The sequence below is a fragment of the Chiloscyllium punctatum genome, chromosome 10 (assembly GCF_047496795.1).
Source record: "Chiloscyllium punctatum isolate Juve2018m chromosome 10, sChiPun1.3, whole genome shotgun sequence".
NCBI classification, from domain to species: domain Eukaryota; kingdom Metazoa; phylum Chordata; class Chondrichthyes; order Orectolobiformes; family Hemiscylliidae; genus Chiloscyllium; species Chiloscyllium punctatum.
This window is the reverse complement of record NC_092748.1, coordinates 116,734,044-116,753,842: the sequence shown is the minus strand read 5'-3', so window position 1 is coordinate 116,753,842 and position 19,799 is coordinate 116,734,044. Positions and strand designations below refer to the sequence as shown.

The window sequence follows — 19,799 nt, the reverse complement described above, 5'->3', positions numbered from 1 at the left end:
ATGGATAGGGTGAATGCACTCAGTCTTTTTTTCCAGGTTGGGGAATCAAGGACTAGAGGATATCAGTTTAAGGTTAGAGGGGAAAGAATGAAAGGGAACCTGAGGGGTAACTTTTTACCCAGAGGGTGGTATGTGTATGGAATGAGCTGCCAGTGGAAGTGGTTGAGGCGGGTACATTAACAACATTGAAAAGGCATTTGGAAAAATACATGGATAGGAAAGGTTTAGTAGGATATGGGCCAAGAGCAAGAAAATGGGGTTAGTGTGGATGGGTATTTTGGTCGGCATCGACCAGTTTGGGTCAAAGGGCCTGTCTCTGTGCTGTAGAACTCTGTGACTCTGTGACCAGGTTATAGTCCAACAGGTTTATTTGAAATCACAAGCGTAGCCCCTTCATCACCGACTCTAACCTGGTGTTGGACAATAACCTGGTGTTATGTGACTTCTGACCTTGTCCAACTCCAGTCGAACACAGGCACCACCACATCAGAGTTAAGACTGACTGCTCTGAAGTTGCCCATTTTCACTCTCCCTCCTTTCTTGAACTGAGATGTTACATTTATGCTTTTCCAACTCCTGAGACCCTTCCAGAATCCAGGGAGCTTTGGGAAGATTCCAATCACTGTAACCACTCCCAGAATAGAGGCCGTCAGCTGGAGAGGAAACTGCCAGCCTTTACTTTCATTCGTTCTCCCAGAACTTTCTCTCCGCACATCGGGAACAGTTTAAGTTTCCCTTTTGTTTTGTTTTCCTAATTTATCCCCGATCCTGGGAATCCTTGATGTGCTGCTACCCATTAGAGTACCACAGCTGGATCGTTCATGGAAGTCCAGGAGGTAACAGAGAGCAATGTGGAGAGGATCCCTCACCCTTCCTCACTGATTGCGGTGGGAACAGGCAAAGTTCTCTATCCCTAAGGAACAAGCAATTCACCCGTGTGACATACCACTGCCTCCCCACAGCCTGGCAGGTTGCTGACGTTAACTTATCGCCAGGCTAGACCTGATTCCCCCTTCCCACACACCACCCCACCCCTCAGTAAATACTACACAATGTTGGTTTTGAGTTGGTGGAGAGAATTTCCATTCTGTCACTTACCCTGGTGAATCACTGAGTCCTCCCTCAGGCAGCCACTTCCTCCTTCTTATTTATTAGAAAGGAGAATATTTTATATTCTTGAAAAGTAGCAGCGAGATCGACAACCGATTGAGAAAGGGAGCGGTCACCTTATAAACCCGTGTTGGGCTGGGGGAGGGTGTGGGCGGGGAGAGGGACAGTGTGGGAGGGGTGAACAGAGGGGGAGGTAGAGCCAGAGAGTGATTGCCCTCCCCTTCCACATTCCTAGACAGCAATTAACCTTCTTTGGAGCAGGTCTCTGTGCACCTTGAGCACTCATATTGTGAACTCCCCACTGACTTACAGTCAGATCTTTCTCATCCCTTATATAGTGCTCAGTCTGGGGGTCTCGCGGGGGACTCTGGGCCTAAATGTGGAATCCATGCTGTGTAATCAAATAACTGAGGAGCACTTAATTAATACAGAGAGAAACTTAAAATGTCCCCAGTGACATCGCAACAGCTGGTTAATGTTCTCATAGCACCGTAACTCGGCTGATATTACAATTAGAGACCCTGCCTGTGTCTTACAGCATCAAGGCCTGAGGTGGGAATGTTTGCTGATCATTACAAATGGCAAGTAACATCAACGCCACACAAATGCCAGGCAATGACCATCTCCTTACGAGATAATCTAACCACCGCCCCTTGACATTCAATGGTGTTACCATCCCTGAATCCCCTACTATCAATATCCTGGGGGCTACCATTGACCAGGAACTCAACTGGACTCACTATATAAATGCATTGGCTACAACAGCAGGTCAGAGGCTGGGAATACTGCAGCAAGTAACTCCCCATCTGACTCCCCAAAGCCTGTCCACCATCTACAAGGCACAAGTCAGGAGTGTGATGGAATACTCCCCACTTGCCCTGGATGGGGGCAGCTCCAACAACACTCAAGAAGCTCAACACCACCCAGGACAAAGTAACCGCTTGATTGGCACCACACCCACAAACATCCACTCCCTCCACCACTGACGCTCAATAGTAGCAGTGTGTAATATTTACAGGATGCACTGAAGTTCACCAAAGTTCCTCAGACAGCACCTTCCAAATCCACAATCACCTCCATCTAGAAGGTCAAGAACAGCAGTTACACAGGAACACCACCCTCTGCAAATTCTCCTCCAAGCCACTCACCATCCTGACTTGGAACTATATCGCCGTACCTTCAGTGTCACTGGGTCAGAATCCTGGAATTCCTTTCTGAAAGTCTGATCTACTCTCATGGTGGTTAATCAGTGGAAATATCACTGTGGGTGGCTTGGTGTTGGAGGAAAAGAACAAGAACAATGAACACTACAGCACACAAACAGGCCCTTTGGCCCTCCAAGCCTGCACCAACACATTTTGCTCTTCCATACCAAAAATGACTAGCTCATTCCTGATGAAGGGCTTTTGACAGAAACATTGATTCTCCTGCTTCTTGGATGCTGCCTGATCTGCTGTGCTTTTCCAGCGCCAAACTCTCCACTCTTTAAAACTTCCCTCCATTCTGCACCTTGAATCTGCATCCCCTTGTGTTTAACCCCTCCACCCTGGGAAAAAGCCTATCCAGCCTTTTCAAAGCTAAAATCCCCCAGACCAGGCAACATCCTGATAAGCCTTTTCTGAAGCCTCTCCAAAGCATCCACATCCTTCTGATAGTGTGATGACCAGAACAGGACACAATATTCCAAGTGTGGCCTCACTAAAGTTCTATAAAGCTGCAGCATAACTCGTCTATCCTTATACTCAATACCCCTGCCAATGAAAGTAAGCATGCCATGGACCTTTTTACTACCTTACCTACTTGTGCTGCCCCCTTCAGTGATCTGTGAACCTGCAGACCCAGATCTCTCTGCATATCAATCCTCCTGAGGGTTCTGCCATTCACTGTACTTGACTTTCCAAAATGCACCACCTCACATTTGTCCAGTTTTAACTCCATCTGCCATTTTTCTGCCCACGCTTCTAACTGATCTATATCCTGCTGTATTCTCTGACAATCCTCCTAATTATCCACAACTCCACCCATCTTTGTATCATCCACAAACTTACTAATTAGACCAGCTACCTTTGCCTCCAAATCATTTATGTAGACCACAAATAGCAGAGGTCCCAGCACTGATCCCTGAGGAACACCACTAGTTACAAACCTCCATTCTGAAAAGCATCCTTCCACCGCTACCCTGTCTCCTATGACTAAGCCAGTTCTGTATCCAATTTGCCAGCTCACCCTGATACCATGTGACTTCACCTTTCATACCAGTCTGCCATGACGGACCTTGTCAAAGGCTTTACTGAAGTCCATGTAGACAACATCAACCACTTTTCCCTCATCAATCATCTTTGTCACCTCCTCAAAAAACTTGATCAAGTTAGGGAGACACAACCTCCCCCTCACAAAACCATGCTGTCTATCGTTAATAAGTCCATTTTCTTTTAACACTGTTCTGTTGTGTGTAAGAGCACTGTGGATGTAAAAAAAATAAAATCTGGAATGGTGTGGGCCCTTGTGGTGCAGTGTAGTGTCCTTACCTCTGAGCTAGGAGCCCTGGGTTTAAGTCCTACCTTGCTTAGAACATTAGCTTAGGTTGATATGAAAATAAAATCTGGAATTGAAACCTGGTCTCAGTGATGGGGACCATTCTTTAATGTTTTTGTAAAAGCCCATTTGCTTTACTGATGCCCTTTATCTGCTATCCTTAGCAGGTTGGGCCTACATGTGACTCCAGACACACAGCAATCCGGTAGATTCTTAACTGCCCTTTGCAATGGCTGAGCAAGGACTGGGGACAATTAAAGATGGATAATAAAATGCTGAGTCACGATTAGAATGGTGCTGAAAAAGCACAGCAGGTCAGGCAGCAACCAAGGAGCAGGAGAACCGAAGTTTCAGGCAAAAGCCCTTCATCAGGTTCTAGTCTCCAGCATCTGCAGTACGCACTTCTGCCCAATAAAATGCTGGCCTAGCCAGCGATGCCCCACATCCCAGGAATGAAGAGGACCCTTTTGTTAGTTCCTACTCTACAGTCATAGAGTCATAGCAACGTACAGCACAGAAATAGACCCTTGGGCCCAACCCGTCCATGCCAACCAGATATCCTAACCTTATCTATTTGCCAGCACTTGGCCCATATCCCTCTAAACCCTTCCTATTCATATACCCTTCCAGATGCCTTTTAAATGCTGTAATTGTACCAGCCTCCCACCACTTCCTCTGGCAGCTCATCCCATACACGTACCATCCTCTGTGTGAAAAAGTTGCCCCTTAGGTCTCTTTTATATCTTTCCCCTCTCACCCTAAACCTATGCCCTCTAGTTCTGCGCCTTCTTATACTAGTCCCGCTCCCCATTTTGGGACAGACTGTGAGCTGAGGAGACAGTAATCGGGGCCAGGTCTTGTCCTGTCCCGTCATGGCTGCTGTTACCATGGCTGCAGCCAATCCTCCTCCTCTGGGACTCCGTCATTGTCTGTGCAGCATCCTTTAGTCAGATTCCCTTCATTCCGAGATCTCTCTCTCCAGGCTGGGATTAGCTGTCGAGGTTTCCATTTCAGGAAGGCTGCAGCAGTAATGGCTGGCAGATTCCACTGCACAGCAGGTCATTAAAATAGTCTCCTGAGCAATCGACCACCTTGGGCAGGGATGTAGTGGCCCCACTTGGTGTCAGGACTGAAGCACATCAAATTGTTTTGGGTTTGACACTGACAGGCTCTTTCCCTCTGGCTGGGGAATATTAAAATACACAGGTCACAGGCTCTGTGACCATTTGGACTGAGGTGAGGGAGAAACGGGAACACTTGGATCTGAACATCTGACAGCTCCACTTCAAATGTATGGAATGAGCTGCCAGAGGATGTGCTAGAGGCTGGTACAATTACAACATTTAAGAGGCAGTTGGATGGGTATATGGATAGGAAGGGTTTGGAGGATATGGGCCGGGTGCTGGCAGGTGGGACTAGATTGGGTTGGGATATCTGGTCGGCATGGACGGGTTGGACAGAAGGGCCTGTTTCCATGCTGTACATCTCTATGACTCTAAGATGTACACATGGGGTTCTTACCAGTGCCTCTTGGTCATCAATTTTACTGATTTTTCTCCTTAATTTCTTCAATTAGGTATGTGCCAACTGTAGGGAAATGGAGTTAGCGTGGCTGGACATTTTGGTCGGCATGGACCATTTTTGACGGATAGGCCTGTCTCCCTGCTATAGGACTCTGTACTCTATGACAGAGGGTTGTCAATCAGAACTTTTCAGTTGGGTCAGAAATTGGCTAGCTGAAAGAAGACAGAGTGGTGGTTGATGGGAAATATTCATCACAGAGCTCAGTTACCAGTGGTGTGTCACAAGGATCTGTTTTGGAGCCACTGCTGTTTGTCATTTTTATAAATGATCTGAAGGTGGGTGTGGAAGGATGGGTTAGTAAATTTGCAAATGACGCGAAGGTAGGCAGAGTTGTGGATAGTGCTGAAGGATGTTGTGGGTTACAGAGGAACATAGATAAGATGCAGAGCTGGGCTGAGAAGTGGCAAATGGAATTTAATGCAGAAAAGTGTGAGGTAGTTCACTTCGAAAGAAGTAACAGGAATACAGAGTACTGGGCTAATGGTAAAATTCTTGGCAGTGTAGATGAACAGAGAGATTTCGGTGTCCAGGTGCATAAATCCCTGAAAGTTGCCATCCGGGTTGATAGGTTGTTAAAAAGGCATATAGTGTGTTGGCAAGCTTAGAGTGGTGCTGGAAAAGCACAGCAGGTTAGGCAGCATCCGAGGAGCAGGAAAATTGAAATTTCAGGCAGGAGCCCCCGATGAAGGGCTCTTCCTGAAACGTCGATTTTCCTGCTCCTCGGATGCTGCCGGATGTGCTGCGCTTTTCCAGCACCACTCTAAGCTTGACTCTAATCTCCAGCATCTGCAGTCCTCACTTTCGCCTATATGATGTGTTAGCTTTTATTGGTAGAGGGATTGAGTTTCGGAGCCATGAGGTCATGCTTCAGCTGTACAAAACTCTGATGCGGCTGCACCTGGAGTATTGCATACAGTTCTGGTCACCACATTATAAGGAGGATGTAGAAGCTTTGGAAAGGGTTCAGAGGAGATTTACTAGGATATTGCCTGGTATGGAGGGAAGGTCTTATGAGGAAAAGCTGAGGGAACTGAGACTGTTTTCATTGGAGAGAAGACGGTTGAGAGGTGACTTAATCGAGGTGTATAAGATAATCAGAGGGTTAGATAGGGTGGACAGTGAGATCCTTTTTTCTTGGATGGTGAAGGCTAACATGAGGGGGTTTAAATTGAGGGATGATGGATTTAGGACAGATATCAGGGATAGTTTCTTTACTCAGAGAATAATAGAGGCATGGAATGGCTTGCCTGCTACAGTAATAGACTTGCTGACGTTAAGGGCATTTAAATAAGCTTTGGATATACATACGGATAATAATGGAATGGGGTGTGGGTTAGATGGGCATCAGATTAATTTCACAGGTCAACGCAACATCGAGGGCCGAAGGGCCTGTACTGCACTGTAACATTCTATGTATTATTAATCTTTCTCCTAGGGATGTTAGTGAACCCAACAGGTTTTTACAATAATTACTGTTAGTTTTCAGACTAGCTGTCAATTCTAGATTTATTAATCAGATTTAAATCCCACCAGCAGGTGTGGTGGGATTTGAACCTGCGTCCCCACAACATTAGAGTGGTGCTGGAAAAGCACAGCAGGTCAGGCAGCATCTGAGGAGCAGGAAAACCGATGTTTCGGGCAGGAGCCCTTCATCAGATTACCAGTCCAGTGAGTCTATCACCTCACGATTATCTCCACTCCAAACTAAATAAATTGCCTTTATATAGCACCTTTCAGAACATCAGACAATGCCAAATATTTAACTACCAATGTGGAAACAAGATTCCACAACAGTAATTATAGAATCATAGAGTCATAGAAATGTACAGCATGGAAACAGACCCTTTGGTCCAATCCGTCCATACCGACCAGATATCCCAACCCAATCTAGTCCCACCTGCCAGCACCCGGCCCATATCCCTCCAAACCCTTCCTATTCGTATACCCATCCAAATGCCTCTTAAATGTTGCAATTGTACCAGCCTCCACTACATCCTCTGGCAGCTCATTCCATACACCTTCTGTGTGAAAAAGTTGCCCCTTCGGTCTCTTTTATATCTTTCCCCTCTCACCCTAAACTTATGCCCTCTAGTTCTGGTTCTTGTGAGAACCATCTCTTTTAGTGACATGAGATTATTATTGGCCCAGGACATCAGAATTAAATAGATCCCATTGTTTCTCGAGCAATGCTGTAGAATCTTTCACATTCACCCGAGAGGCCAGACAAGGCCAGAGTTTAAGACCTCATCAAACAGACAGCAGGGGTGTCACGGTGGCTCAGTGGTTAGCACTGCTGCCTCACAGCGCCAGGGACCAGGGTTTGATTCCAGTCTCGGGCGACTGTCTGTGTGGAGTTTGCACATTCTCCCCGTGTCTGCGTGGGTTTCATCCGGATGCATCAGTTTCCTCCCACAGTCCAAAGATGTGCAGGTTAGGTGAACTGGCCATGCTAAATTGCCCCATAGTGTTCAGGGATGTGCAAGTTGGAGTGGATTGGCAATGGGATAGTCAGAGTTAGGATGGGGGGTGGGTCTGGCTGCAGTGTGATTCAGAGGGTTGGTGTGGGCTGGATGAGCTGAATGGCCTGCTTTCACAGTGTAGGGATTCTATTAACAGACAGTGCAGCACTCCCTCAGTACAGCACTTGGGAGGGTGTGTTTTAGCCTCTAGACCGATACTCAAACCCACATTGCTCTGACACAGGGGTGAAGACACAAGCCCCCCTCCCCCCGGACGCAGCAAGGCAGCTGGGATCCATGTTCCTCAGCACTTCCCTGTGACTACTGCCTGAGTGTGGATTTCAGAGCATAGGGAAGGGTCCAATTCAACCTCTTGTTTAATGAGAAGACACACGAGTGGTTCATCCTGGAGCTACAGTGATTCAAACAGGTCCATCAACTCTGTGTAGAAAGGAGGAATTCAGTGTGTTGCACTTCAGCCCCTGCTCCTTGTCTATGGACACACCCTGTGGGCAGGGTCCATCACTGGGGGTTATAGTGCCAGACTTCCTGCCCTTCCTTCGTAGTTACAACCCCCACCCAGGGGCCCATCATCCTCTGAGAACGCGACTTGGGTTGAGTATATCTCCATTCATGTTTTTGTAAGCTTCCTGTAAAAGGGTTTGCTTGTATTTTTGTGGCAGTGCTCCATCAGGGGCTCGCTAACGATTGGTGAACGTGATGTTGAGAAAGTACAGAAAGGGTAATGGATGGAAGCCATGGATTATACACCATGGTGAGCAGCGGGAGGAGGGGGGGATTCTTCACTGAAATCCCTCGAGATACTCGATTGAGGAGAAGCTGTTTTTGAGAAAGCCAGGGAGTTCAGCATTTTCAGAACATTTAAGAAGATACAGGCATGGTCAGTAAGTGTAAGGGCTGGGACATGGTTGGTGGGGGGGGGGGGGGGGGGGGTGGGGGGCACAGTCTGCAGGGAACAACAGGGCACAGGTCCAAGTTGCTGTCTTGACACCAAGGGTGGTGAGCAGAGGGAGAATGAGGGTGCGGGATAGCACAAGAACAATCCCCTCATGCGATTGGAGTCTTTCGAGAGTCTGTAGATTCAGAGCTTGGGCTGAGAGCTTGGGTACATGAAAGGTACCTGCAGAGAAAGGAAAACTACACTAGACACATCCAGGACTAGGCAGGAACAAACAGGGACAAAAACGGGAGCACTTGCTACTCACACAGAGGATTGTCCTACAGCCACCACACAGCATGAGGAATGGCTACAGGGGAAAAGGCAAGGACCAGGGAATAAATCTCCAGCAAGATTACAGCATCAGGAAGATCATGGATCGCAGATGATAAAAGGGCAAATCTAAAATGTAGAAGACAGAGCCAGACACGACACAAAGGTAAGAAGATTTGACAGGTTGAAGAAATGAACAATTAAAACCAGGGAAGATGTTTTACATTCACATCCACAGAAGGATATAGGAGGTGGAGGAGGTGCCAGAGATAGAGAGGGGGTGTAGGAACTGGAGGAGGGGATAGAGATAGGGAGAGGATGTAGGGGCTGGAGGAAGTTTCAGAGAAAGGTGGATTGTAGGGGACTGGAGAGGGTTACAGAGACACAGTGGGGGTGTCGGGGCTGGAGGAGGTGACAGAGATAGGGAGGGGGTGTATGGGCTGGAGAAGATTAGAGAGATAGGGAGGGGGTGTCAGGGCTGGAGATGGTAGAGAGAAGGAGGAGTGTCGAGGTGGAGGAAGTGACAGAGATAGAGAGGTGTGTAGGGATTGGAGAAAGTGACAGAGATAGGGAGTGGGTGTAGGGGCTGGAGGAGGTGCAGAAGTTTACATGTAGGGGTTGGCAGATAACTGATATCCGGGAGTGAATTACAGACTGGAATCTAATTGAGGGGTTTGGGGTAGTTTACATATAGAGTAACAGATCCATGGGAGTGAATTGGAGGCTGGAATCTATTCAAAGGAGTCCGAGACTTATGTATGAAAGACCAGATACCTGGGCATTAGTTAAAGACTGGAATCTCAAAGAGATTTATGTCGAGAATAATAGACTCCAGGAGCAAATTTAATAGAAGGATTTGGGAAGTTTGTGTAGAAGAGTGAGTTACAGATGGGAATCTAACTGAGGGGCTCGAGGTGGTTTATGTACAGAATAACAAATACCTGTGAGTGAGTTACACACTGGAATCTAATTGAGGGGTGTGGGTGGTTTCTATACAGAATAACATATACCCGGGAGGGAGTTATAGACTAGAATATAATTAAAGGGTTTGGGGTGGTTTATATATAGAATAACAGATACCTGGGAATGAGTTGCAGACAGGAATGTAATCGAGGGATGATTTAAATATTGAATAACAGACACCGAAGAGTAAGTTAGAGACTGGAATCTAATCAGGGAGTTCAGGGTGGTCTATATATAGAACAACAGATACCCGGGAGGGAGTTACACACAGAAGTCTGATTGAGGAGTTCAGGATGCTTTATATGTAGAATAACAGAAGCATGTAAGTGAGTTACAGACTGGAATCTAATCGAGGGGTTCGGGATGGTTTGTACCTAGAATAACAGATACCTGGAAATGAGTTTCAGACTGGAATCTAATCAAGGCATTCACAGTGATTTATATATACAACAGATACCCAGGAGTGAGTTACAGACTGGAGTCTAACTTGAGGCATTCGATGTGGTTTATATATAGAATAACAAATACCAGGGAGTGAGTTACGGATTGGAATCTAATTAAAAGGTTTGGGGTAGTTTATATATATAACAGATACCCGTGAGTGAATTACAGACTGGAATCTAAACAAGGCATTTGGTGTGGTTTATTTATATGATATCCAGGAGGGTGTTACAGACTAGAATCTAATCGAGGGGTTCGGGGTGGTGTATATATAGAATAACAGATACCTGGGAATGAGTTACAGACTGAAATCTAATCTAGGCATTTAGTGTGGTTTATATATATAACAGATACCCAGGTGGGAGTTCCAGACTGGAATCTAATCAAGGGGTTTAGGGGTGGTCTGTATATAGAATAAGATACCCAGGAGTGAGTCACAGACTGGAATCTATTCGAGGCATTTGGAGTGGTGTATATATAGTATAAGATACAAGGACTGAGTTAGGCAGGAATCTAATTGAGGGGTTTGGGGTGGGGTTTATCATTTATGGGATCTATCAGGAATCTGGGTAGTTTCCCAATGTAGTTGCTGTCAATAGATTGAATGTGGACGATGACTGCAGTCAGGTTTCTGTCTATCTTTATTTAGCTCAGCTGTCATGCCTCTGCTGCACACCAGAACAAACAGCAACCGTCAAATCCAAAGATACTACATCAGTTTCAGTCATTCGCATCGATTAGATACTCAGTGAAAAACCATCTGGAGTCCTTTCAAAAAATTGATAGTGCATCCCTGTCATCACATTACAGCCAGGGCATTGGAAAGACCACATGTACACATAGATAATTTAAACTGTCCTTGACCAGTCCAGCATTAGAAACATGACTTGTACACAATACCATCAATTAGGTTCTAAACCAGACGTTAGCATTCTTAATACTACAATGTGCACGTGTTCTAGATCACAGTATGGCTTTATAAATAAGTGTACACAATTATTTTCAAGGTATTCTAAATCAGTCTGGCATCTTCATACTGCATATACACAAATACGCTCATAGCATTCTACATCATAATCTTAAATTACTGGCAGTTTAAGCAGCTTTACATCATATCCACTTTTTTTTAACTTAAAACCATTGATCAATGGTTATTAATGACACCAAAGAAACCCACTGACAGCTTTACTCTGTGTACAAGGAGGTGGGATTACATGTCCTGCTAACTATCCCCATCTTCATTGCTGAGACTGAGCCTACTGTGCTCTCTGGACTGGGAGTTCACCACCATCAGTCAAGAGGAAAGAGGCCAGTGAGGAGTGTGCATTGGTTCTGGAAAACTGAGTGTGAGGAACAGAGAACTGAAGTGGAAGAGGAGAGAGAGTGAGTCTGTAGGAGAGATGGAAGACACTGGAGAGGGCGGAAACACAATGGGAGACTGAGAGAAACCGAGACACGTCATGAGAGGTAACATGGGTGAAGGTGAACTACAGGGCGGACAAAGTTAAAAATCACACAACACCAGGCTATAGTCCAACAGGTTTATTTGGAAGCACTAGCTTTCGGATCACTGCTCCTTCATCAGGTTGTTGTGGAGCAACATCATAAGACACAATTTATAGCAAAAGATTAAGTGTCAGGCAGCTGAAATGGTATATTGAACAAACCTAGACTGTTGTTCTCTTCCATCTCTTAGAATGGATAGAATGAGTTAAAATGTTTAGAGTTAACAACAATCTGGGTTTGTTCAATATATATAATTTGTTGCATGACACTGTAATCTTTTGCTATAAATTCTATGTCATGATCCTGTTCCACAACTACCTGAAGGAGCGTCACTCTGAAAGCTTGTTGGACTATAACCTGTTGTGTGATTTTTAACTTTGTCCACCCCAGTCCCACACCGGCTCCTCCACGTACAGGAGGGAGAGAGAGAGAGAGAGAGAGAGAGAGAGACAGAGAAGTGATGGTGAGAATGAGCTGGGGAAAGGAGTCAAAGGTCATGGGGTGTTGGGGTTGGAAATGTGGACTTTTTGAATGGCTCATCAGATTGAGGAGCCAAATAACCTTCTCCTAATTAATCAGATTGTTGCACATGGATAGTGGTGGCAAACAAATCAGTTCACATGAGCTTTAATCCTGCTGGAGGATCGAGTTGAATCCAGGACATGGGACCCGGGGCAGAATGCACGGTTTGGCAGGAGGTTACTGAAAGGATAGATCAGCATCAGACTAGGTTTGATCAATTTGGACCTCAGAGATAGCCCAGAGAAAGGCTGGTACAGTCTCCTCAGAGAATATTACCAGGAGATTGGATCACAGTGTTTAGCTAGGGAAACATTGATAATGAAGTTGCATGTGAGGGGATGTAAATTCCTATACAACAGCTGGACTGGGATCAAGTTAGAAGAGGAGAATGGTACTGATCCAATAGGAAAAAAGCAGACAAACACTGGAAAAGAAGCATTTACAGGTGCATGAGGGAAAATGCACTGGGCACAACAGGCTAACTCTCCCTCAGTTCAACTCTGCTGTGATTCCACAGGAGTTGAAGATAAATGGGAGCTTACTGGGAGTGTCCCAGTAAAAAGAAACCCGAAAGGTCTCAGGGAGTCCAACATGTGGGACTCTGTGGGAAGCTAGAGAAGTGATTGCTGGGCCTCTTGCTGAGATATTTGTATCATTGATAGTCACAGGTGAGGTGCCGGAAGACTGGAGGTTGGCAAACATGTTTAAGAAGGGCGGTAAAGCCAGGGAACTATAGACCAGTGAGCCTGATGTTAGTGGTGGGCAAGTTGTTGGAGGGAATCCTGAGGGACAGGATGTACATGTATTTGGAAAGGCAAGGACTGATTAGGGATAGTCAACATGGCTTTGTTCATGGGAAATCATGTCTCACAAACTTGATTGAGTGTATTTTGAAGAAGTAACAAAGAAGATTGATGAGGGCAGAGCAGTAGATGTGATCTACATGGACTTCAATAAGGCGTTCAACAAGGTTCCCCATAGGAGACTGATTAGCAAGGTTAAATCTCATGGAATACAGGGAGAACTAGCCATTTGGATACAGAACTGGCTCAAAGACAGAAGTCAGAGGGTGGTGGTGGAAGGTTGTTTTTCAGACTGGAGGCCTGTGACCAGTGGAGTGCCACAAGGATCGGTGCTGGGTCCTCTACTTTTTGTCAATTACATAAATGATTTGGATGCGAGCATAAGAGGTACAGTTAGTAAGTTTGCAGATGACACCAAAATTAGAGGTGTAGCGGACAGCAAAGAGGGTTACCTCAGATTACAACAGAATCTTGACCAGATGGGCCAATGGGCCGAGAAGTGGCAGATGAAGTTTAATTCAGATAAATGCGAAGTGCTGCATTTTGGGAAAGCAAATCTTAGCATGACTTATACACTTAATGGTAAGGTCCTAAGGAGTGTTGCTGAACAGAGACCTTGAACAAGAGAGCAGGTTCATAGCTCCTTGAAAGTGGAGTCGCAGGTGGATAGGATAGTGAAGAAGGCGTTTGGTATGCTTTTCTTTATTGGTCAGAGTATTCAGTACGTGAGTTGGGAGGTCATGTTGCGGCTCTACAGGACATTGGTGAGGCCACTGTTGGAATATTGCGTGCAATTCTGGTCCTGTCGGAAAGATGTTGTAAAACTTGAACGAGTTCAGAAAAGATTTACAAGGAAGTTGCCAAGGTTGGACGATTTGAGCTACAGGGAGAGGCTAAACAGGCTAGGGCTGTTTTCCCTGGAGCGTCGGAGGCTGAGGGGTGATCTTATAGAGGTTTACAAAATTATGAGGGGCATGGATAGGTTAAATGGGCAAAGTCTTTTCCCTGGGTTGGGGAGTCCAGAACTAGAGGGTATAGGTTTAGGGTGAGAGGGGAAAGACATAAAAACCTAAGGGGCAACTTTTTCACACAGAGGATGGTACAGGTATGGAATAAGCTGCCAGAGGATGTGGTGGAGGCTGGTACAATTGCAACATTTAAGAGGCATTTGGATAGGTATATGAATAGGAAGGGTTTGGAGGGATATGGGCCAGGTGCTGGCAGGTGGGACGAGATTGGGTCGGCACGGACAGGTTGTACCGAAGGGTATGTTTCTGTGCTGTACATCTCTATGACTCTATGTGGGAAAAATGAGTGAGATGAGGAGTGTGTGTAAGACAGAGGGAGAGGGTCAGAGGGAGTGTGAGACAGATAGAGGGAATGTGGGAGGGACAGAGGGAGTGAGAGAGTGATAGAGGGAATGCGGGAGGGACAGAGGAAGTGAGAGAGGGACAGAGGGAGTGTGAGAGACAGGGAGTGTGGGAGGGATAAAGGGAATGTGGGAGGGACAGAGGAAGTGAGAGAGGGACAGAGGGAGTGTGAGAGACAGAGGGAGTGTGAGGGAATGGGAAAGGGACAGAAGGACTGCGAAGGACAGCGGGAGTGAAAGAGGGACATAGGGAGTGTGTGAGAGACAGAGGCATGGGATAGAGGGAAATTTGGCCAATTGGATAGAAAACTGGCTAACCGGTCGAAGTCAGAGAGTGGTGGTAGATGGTAAATATTCAGCATGGAGCCCAGTTACAAGTGGAGTTCCGCAGGGATCAGTTCTGGGTCCTCTGCTGTTTGTAATTTTTATTAATGACTTAGATGAGGGAGTCGAAGGGTGGGTCAGTAAATTTGCAGATGATACAAAGATAGGTGGAGTTGTGGACAGTGAGGAGGGCTGTTGTCGGCTGCAGAGGGACTTAGATATGATGCAGAGCTGGGCTGAGGAGTGGCAGATGGAGTTCAACCCTGCCAAGTGTGAGGTTGTCCATTTTGGAAGAACAAATAAGAATGCGGAATACAGGGTTAATGGTAGGGTTCTTGGTCAGGTGGAGGAACAGAGGGATCTTGGGGTCTATGTACATAGATCTTTGAAGGTTGCCACTCAGGTGGATAGAGTTTGTAAGAAGGCCTATGGAGTATTATCGTTCATTAGCAGAGGGATTGAATTCAAGAGTCGTGAAGTGATGTTGCAGCTGTACAGGACTTTGGTTAGGCCACAGTTGGAGTACTGTGTGCAGTTCTGGTCACCTCACTTTAGCAAAGATGTGGAAGCTTTGGAGAGGGTGCAGAGAAGATTTACCAGGATGTTGCCTGGAATGGAGAGTAGGTCGTACGAGGATAGGTTGAGAGTTCTCGGCCTTTTCTCGTTGGAACGGCGAAGGATGAGGGGTGACTTGATAGAGGTTTATAAGATGATCAGAGGAATAGATAGAGTAGACAGTCAGAAACTTTTTCCCCGGGTACAACAGAGTGTTACAAGGGGACATAAATTTAAGGTGAAGGGTGGAAGGTATAGGGGAGATGTCAGGGGTGGGTTCTTTACCCAGAGAGTGGTGGGGGCATGGAATGCGCTGCCCGTGGGAGTGGTAGAGTCAGAATCATTGGCGACCTTTAAGCGGCATTTGGATAGGTACATGGATGGGTGCTTAATCTAGTATAGAAGTTCGGCACAACATCGTGGGCCGAAGGGCCTGTTCTGTGCTGTATTGTTCTATGTTCTATGAGAGGGAAAGGGAGAATGCGGGACGGACAGAGGAAGTGCGTGAGACACACGGAGAGTGAGAGGGAATGTGAGAGGGATAGAGGAAGTGACAGGGACAGAGGGAGTGTGTGAGGGACTGAGGGAGAGTGTGAGGGATAGAGGGAGTGTGAAGGGCAGAGGGAGTGAGACAGGTACAGAGGATATGAGAGAGTGAGAGAGGGACAGAAGGAGAGTGTGAGGGATAGAGAGGAACAGAGAGTGAGTGGGATAGAGGGAGTGAGAGGGTGTGAAGTGGAGCCTGAGAGTAAAAAGGGGTCAGGGATATAATGTGAGAGATCAGGTGTGGGACAAAAAGAGAGACAGAGAAAAACCGAGGGATAGAGACACACAAAGAAAGAGAATCCATGGTAAGGTCAGGGTGAGCAAAAGCAAAGGATTAACTCAAACAGTGCTGAAAAAACTCAACATATGAACATTCAAAACCTAGGTGGTGGTCACTCTGCCCCTCAGGAAGATGGTGGCTGTTCTGATTACATCCCCAACTATTCCTGGTAACCTTTCACCCCACCCCCATTCAACAAGAATCTACCCAGCTGTCATAAAAATATTCAAAGATTCATTTCCACCACCTTTTGAGGAAGAGAGTTCCAAAGATTCAGGACTCAAAGTATTTTTCTCATCTTTGTCTAAAATAGATAAGCCCTGATTTTTAAAGTCACCTGGAGCTCTAAATCCTTCTACAAGAGGAACCATCCTCTCCCTCACCACCCAGTTAAGACCCCTCACTGTTTTCTGTGTTTCAATCAAGTTGCCTTTGTCTTCTCTAAACTGCCAGTGGATATGAAGCCAGCTGCCTAAGGTATTAGATGGGAAACGTTCTCTCAGCAAACAGAGGCTGATGAATTGGCCTGAGTGATTCCATCAAATCCCCTCAGTATAGGATGACCCAGTGTGGCTGGGATTGTCAGAACCATCATGACTTGGAGCTAGCTATTTCTCAGAAGACAGCTTCTCAAATCTCCCCCTGCTCTCAACCTCTCTAACATCCTACAGCTCCCAATCATGTCACACCTCCATGAACTTTCTAGTGCTGGGCTATCTCCTTTGCTCTGTCTCAGGGACTGTACCTTCAGCTGCTTGGGTTCCGAGCTGTGGAATTCCCTCCCTGTCTCTGCCCCCACTTTACAACACTGTTAAAACTGACCTCTCTCCCTCTTGCCAAACTTTGAACATCTGCTTTGTCACTGCCTTCTCTGTCTTGGTATAAATGTTTCCACCCACAATTGCACCTGCGTTTTCCATGTTAAAGGCGCCATATAAATGTAAGCTATTTTTGCCTGATCTCAGCATTGAGCTGTGCTAGTTGGTATAAGCCAGCCGTCTATGACGGGCAGGAAAGCGGTTGATGGTCAACGCTGGGTAGAGGTGGGTGATGACAGCTGTGGCTGCTGGGTTCTGACGCTGTTTCCTGACCATGGGAAACACCCCCACCCCAGCTTTCCTTTTGTTCCTAAAGATAGCAGCAAGGGCGTCCATTCAACAGGACAGTCCCCAAATTCCCAAAGTGATGGATGCAAGCTATTGTGATTTACACTTCCAGCGCAACCTCGCACACTTGCTTTGCAAGAGATTTTAGTCGCATGAATTATCGCTGGAGCTCAAAATATCCCTAAAAATATCAATTCAAGGGAAATTACATTCCCCTTTTTTTTGCTTGTGAAATCTCCTTGTGCTGTGTGCAATTAATTATTTAAAGTAGGCCATGTGTCACAAACAAACCAGTCACAAGTCTGTCTCAGTGTGCACGGATCTTAACACACGTGTCCGTGCACATGGACAAGCACACGTGCATGTGTTGGGGCACAGATGTTCACGCACCAGATCTGTGCACACTACGTCTTCGAACACAATGCATTTATGCACCAGTGTGGATGTGCATGCATGTGTGACCATGCGTGAATGTGTGCAAATGTGTGTTAGGCTGTGACTGCACGTACATGGCTATGGGTGTGTGTGTGTGTGTGTGCGCGAGAGAGAATGTGAGTGTGTGTGTGTGTGTGTGAGAGAAACTGTGTGAGTCTGCGCAAATGTCTCTGTGTAAGAGTGTGTGTACGTATGTGTGTGTGTGTGCATACACGCACATTTCATCCTATTGCAAACACACAAGTATGAAAATATATGCAGGAATCTCCCTGCCTCATTTCCCAACCTCCCTCCACTGTGTGGCAAAATACACAGGCCAACCCTCAGCCCAATACTCATCAAGTAAAATCTTACAAATGTCTTTCAGGAAGGCCTTGCAACATAATTTCTATTTACACCCATTTTACTCGCCCAAAGATATCCCCAAACTAGAGAGCAGGGACACCAGATTAGACCAGTTCCCTGCCCTGGGCCCTCAGGTGGAGCTGATAGATTTTCAGAGGCTGGTAGTTGAGAGGAGCTTTTCCAGGGACAGGGAGATGGCTCTCTCCAGTGTGACCTGACAGCCCAGAGATGCCAACCCTTGCTTAATTCTGTGGTGGTGTAGGTAATCTCCAGGAGGTTGGTGAGGAAGGAGTTGGGGGAAGGTGGGAGCAAGATCGGGATCTTCTCAGTCCCTGGAAATTCAGTCATGTATGGAACCGAAACTTCAGAGTCTGCTCGATGGGCTCGGAGGACCAGGGAGTCCTGCAGAACCAAATTGCACTTCATTGAGAGAGAATCGAAACTTAATTGAATCCCTGTTTAAAGAGACTGCTCACATCTCTCGATGTACAAAGGAAAATCAGATGAGAGAGGGGGGCATCTCTCTGTCTCCCTCTCTGCAAAGTATTGAGAAGATTGGAGTCCCGGAACAACGGGGCAAGGGTTTGGAAAGGGGCTGGGATGCACACATACTCAAAGGGAAAATCAACAGTAAGGCTGGTTGTATCTGTTTTTGTCCATTCTCTTATGAAGCAGGTCTCCACTCTGCCCCCAGTGGGTCACAATGAAGTTGGTTCCAGTCACTAACCTATGCACTGCTCGCTCCCCCCATTCCCTCCCTTGGATTCGGAGACAAAGCCTTTTGCTAAAAACCATTTGGACACGAGATGCACAATCTCATGTCCTTGGTTACTGTCTTAAATAAATAGTGAAAAGAAAACTGTCAGTGCTAGGTGTCTGTCCCTTAATGGTTTGATCGTTGGTGTCGAGATGTGGGGAATGGCTGTCCCCTCTATCCCTCGGCAGGATGGGTTCAAGTGTTTGCAATGCAGGTGTTGACTGGAATGTTGCCCTCAGATTTCTCATTGCCTCCCCGCTCCCCCAGCTCCTCGGGGTGGGGGTGAGGGGTCACTGGGTTGCCGGGGCGACACCAGGGCTCCCGGGCTGGCTGGTGGTGTTGCTGTAGGACCGCAGGAGGACTCGGTGCCGAGTGAGGGTCTCAGATCGCTTCTTCTGGTGGTGGACCAGGAACTCCTTCAGTCTGGTGGTAGTGAAGGTCAGCGTCTGTCGACGGAGCTTCATCAGGTAGTTATCCTGGAGCCAGGGGTTAGCATGACATTCCTTCACCGTCGGCCGTGTCCTGAAGCAGGCCGAGATAAAGAGGAATTAAAAACAACAGCAAGAATAGGCTACTCAGCCCATCTAGCCTGCTTCTTCATTCCAGCGCAATTCCTCCACTTCCCACATCTCCTCCCTTGAACCCCACCCCTCCAACCGCAACAAGGATAGAGCCTCCCCCCAACTGGTCCTCACCTTCCACCCTACCAATGGCCTCCTACTTCAAGGACTGCAATTGCCCCTCCCACGTGGTTGATGACGGCCTCCAGCACATCTCCTCCACTTCCTGCACCTCTGCTTTTGAACCCCACCTCTCCAATCGCAACAAGGACAGAACCCCCCCCCCCCCCCCCCCCATGGTCTTCACCTTCTATCCCACCAACCTGCAAATACAATGCATCATCCTCCGCCATTTCTGCCACGTACAA

The 19,799-nt window shown here is 46.8% G+C and overlaps 2 protein-coding genes across 2 annotated transcripts in view; both read right to left on the bottom strand.

Moving 5' to 3' along the window:
* Positions 1-1,273, bottom strand: part of LOC140482482 (SPEG neighbor protein-like) — a 31,475-nt gene extending 30,202 nt beyond the window's left edge. The window contains exon 1 of the mRNA XM_072580014.1: positions 1,099-1,273. The gene's annotated coding sequence lies outside the window, so the exon portion shown is untranslated. The remainder of the gene's footprint in view (positions 1-1,098) is intronic.
* Positions 1,274-15,178: 13,905 nt separating this feature from the next.
* Positions 15,179-19,799, bottom strand: part of spega (striated muscle enriched protein kinase a) — a 354,671-nt gene continuing 350,050 nt past the window's right edge. Inside the window, exon 44 of the mRNA XM_072580011.1 lies at positions 15,179-19,393. Within this exon, the coding sequence (XP_072436112.1) occupies positions 19,162-19,393 (232 nt within the window). The 3' untranslated portion in view covers positions 15,179-19,161. The remainder of the gene's footprint in view (positions 19,394-19,799) is intronic.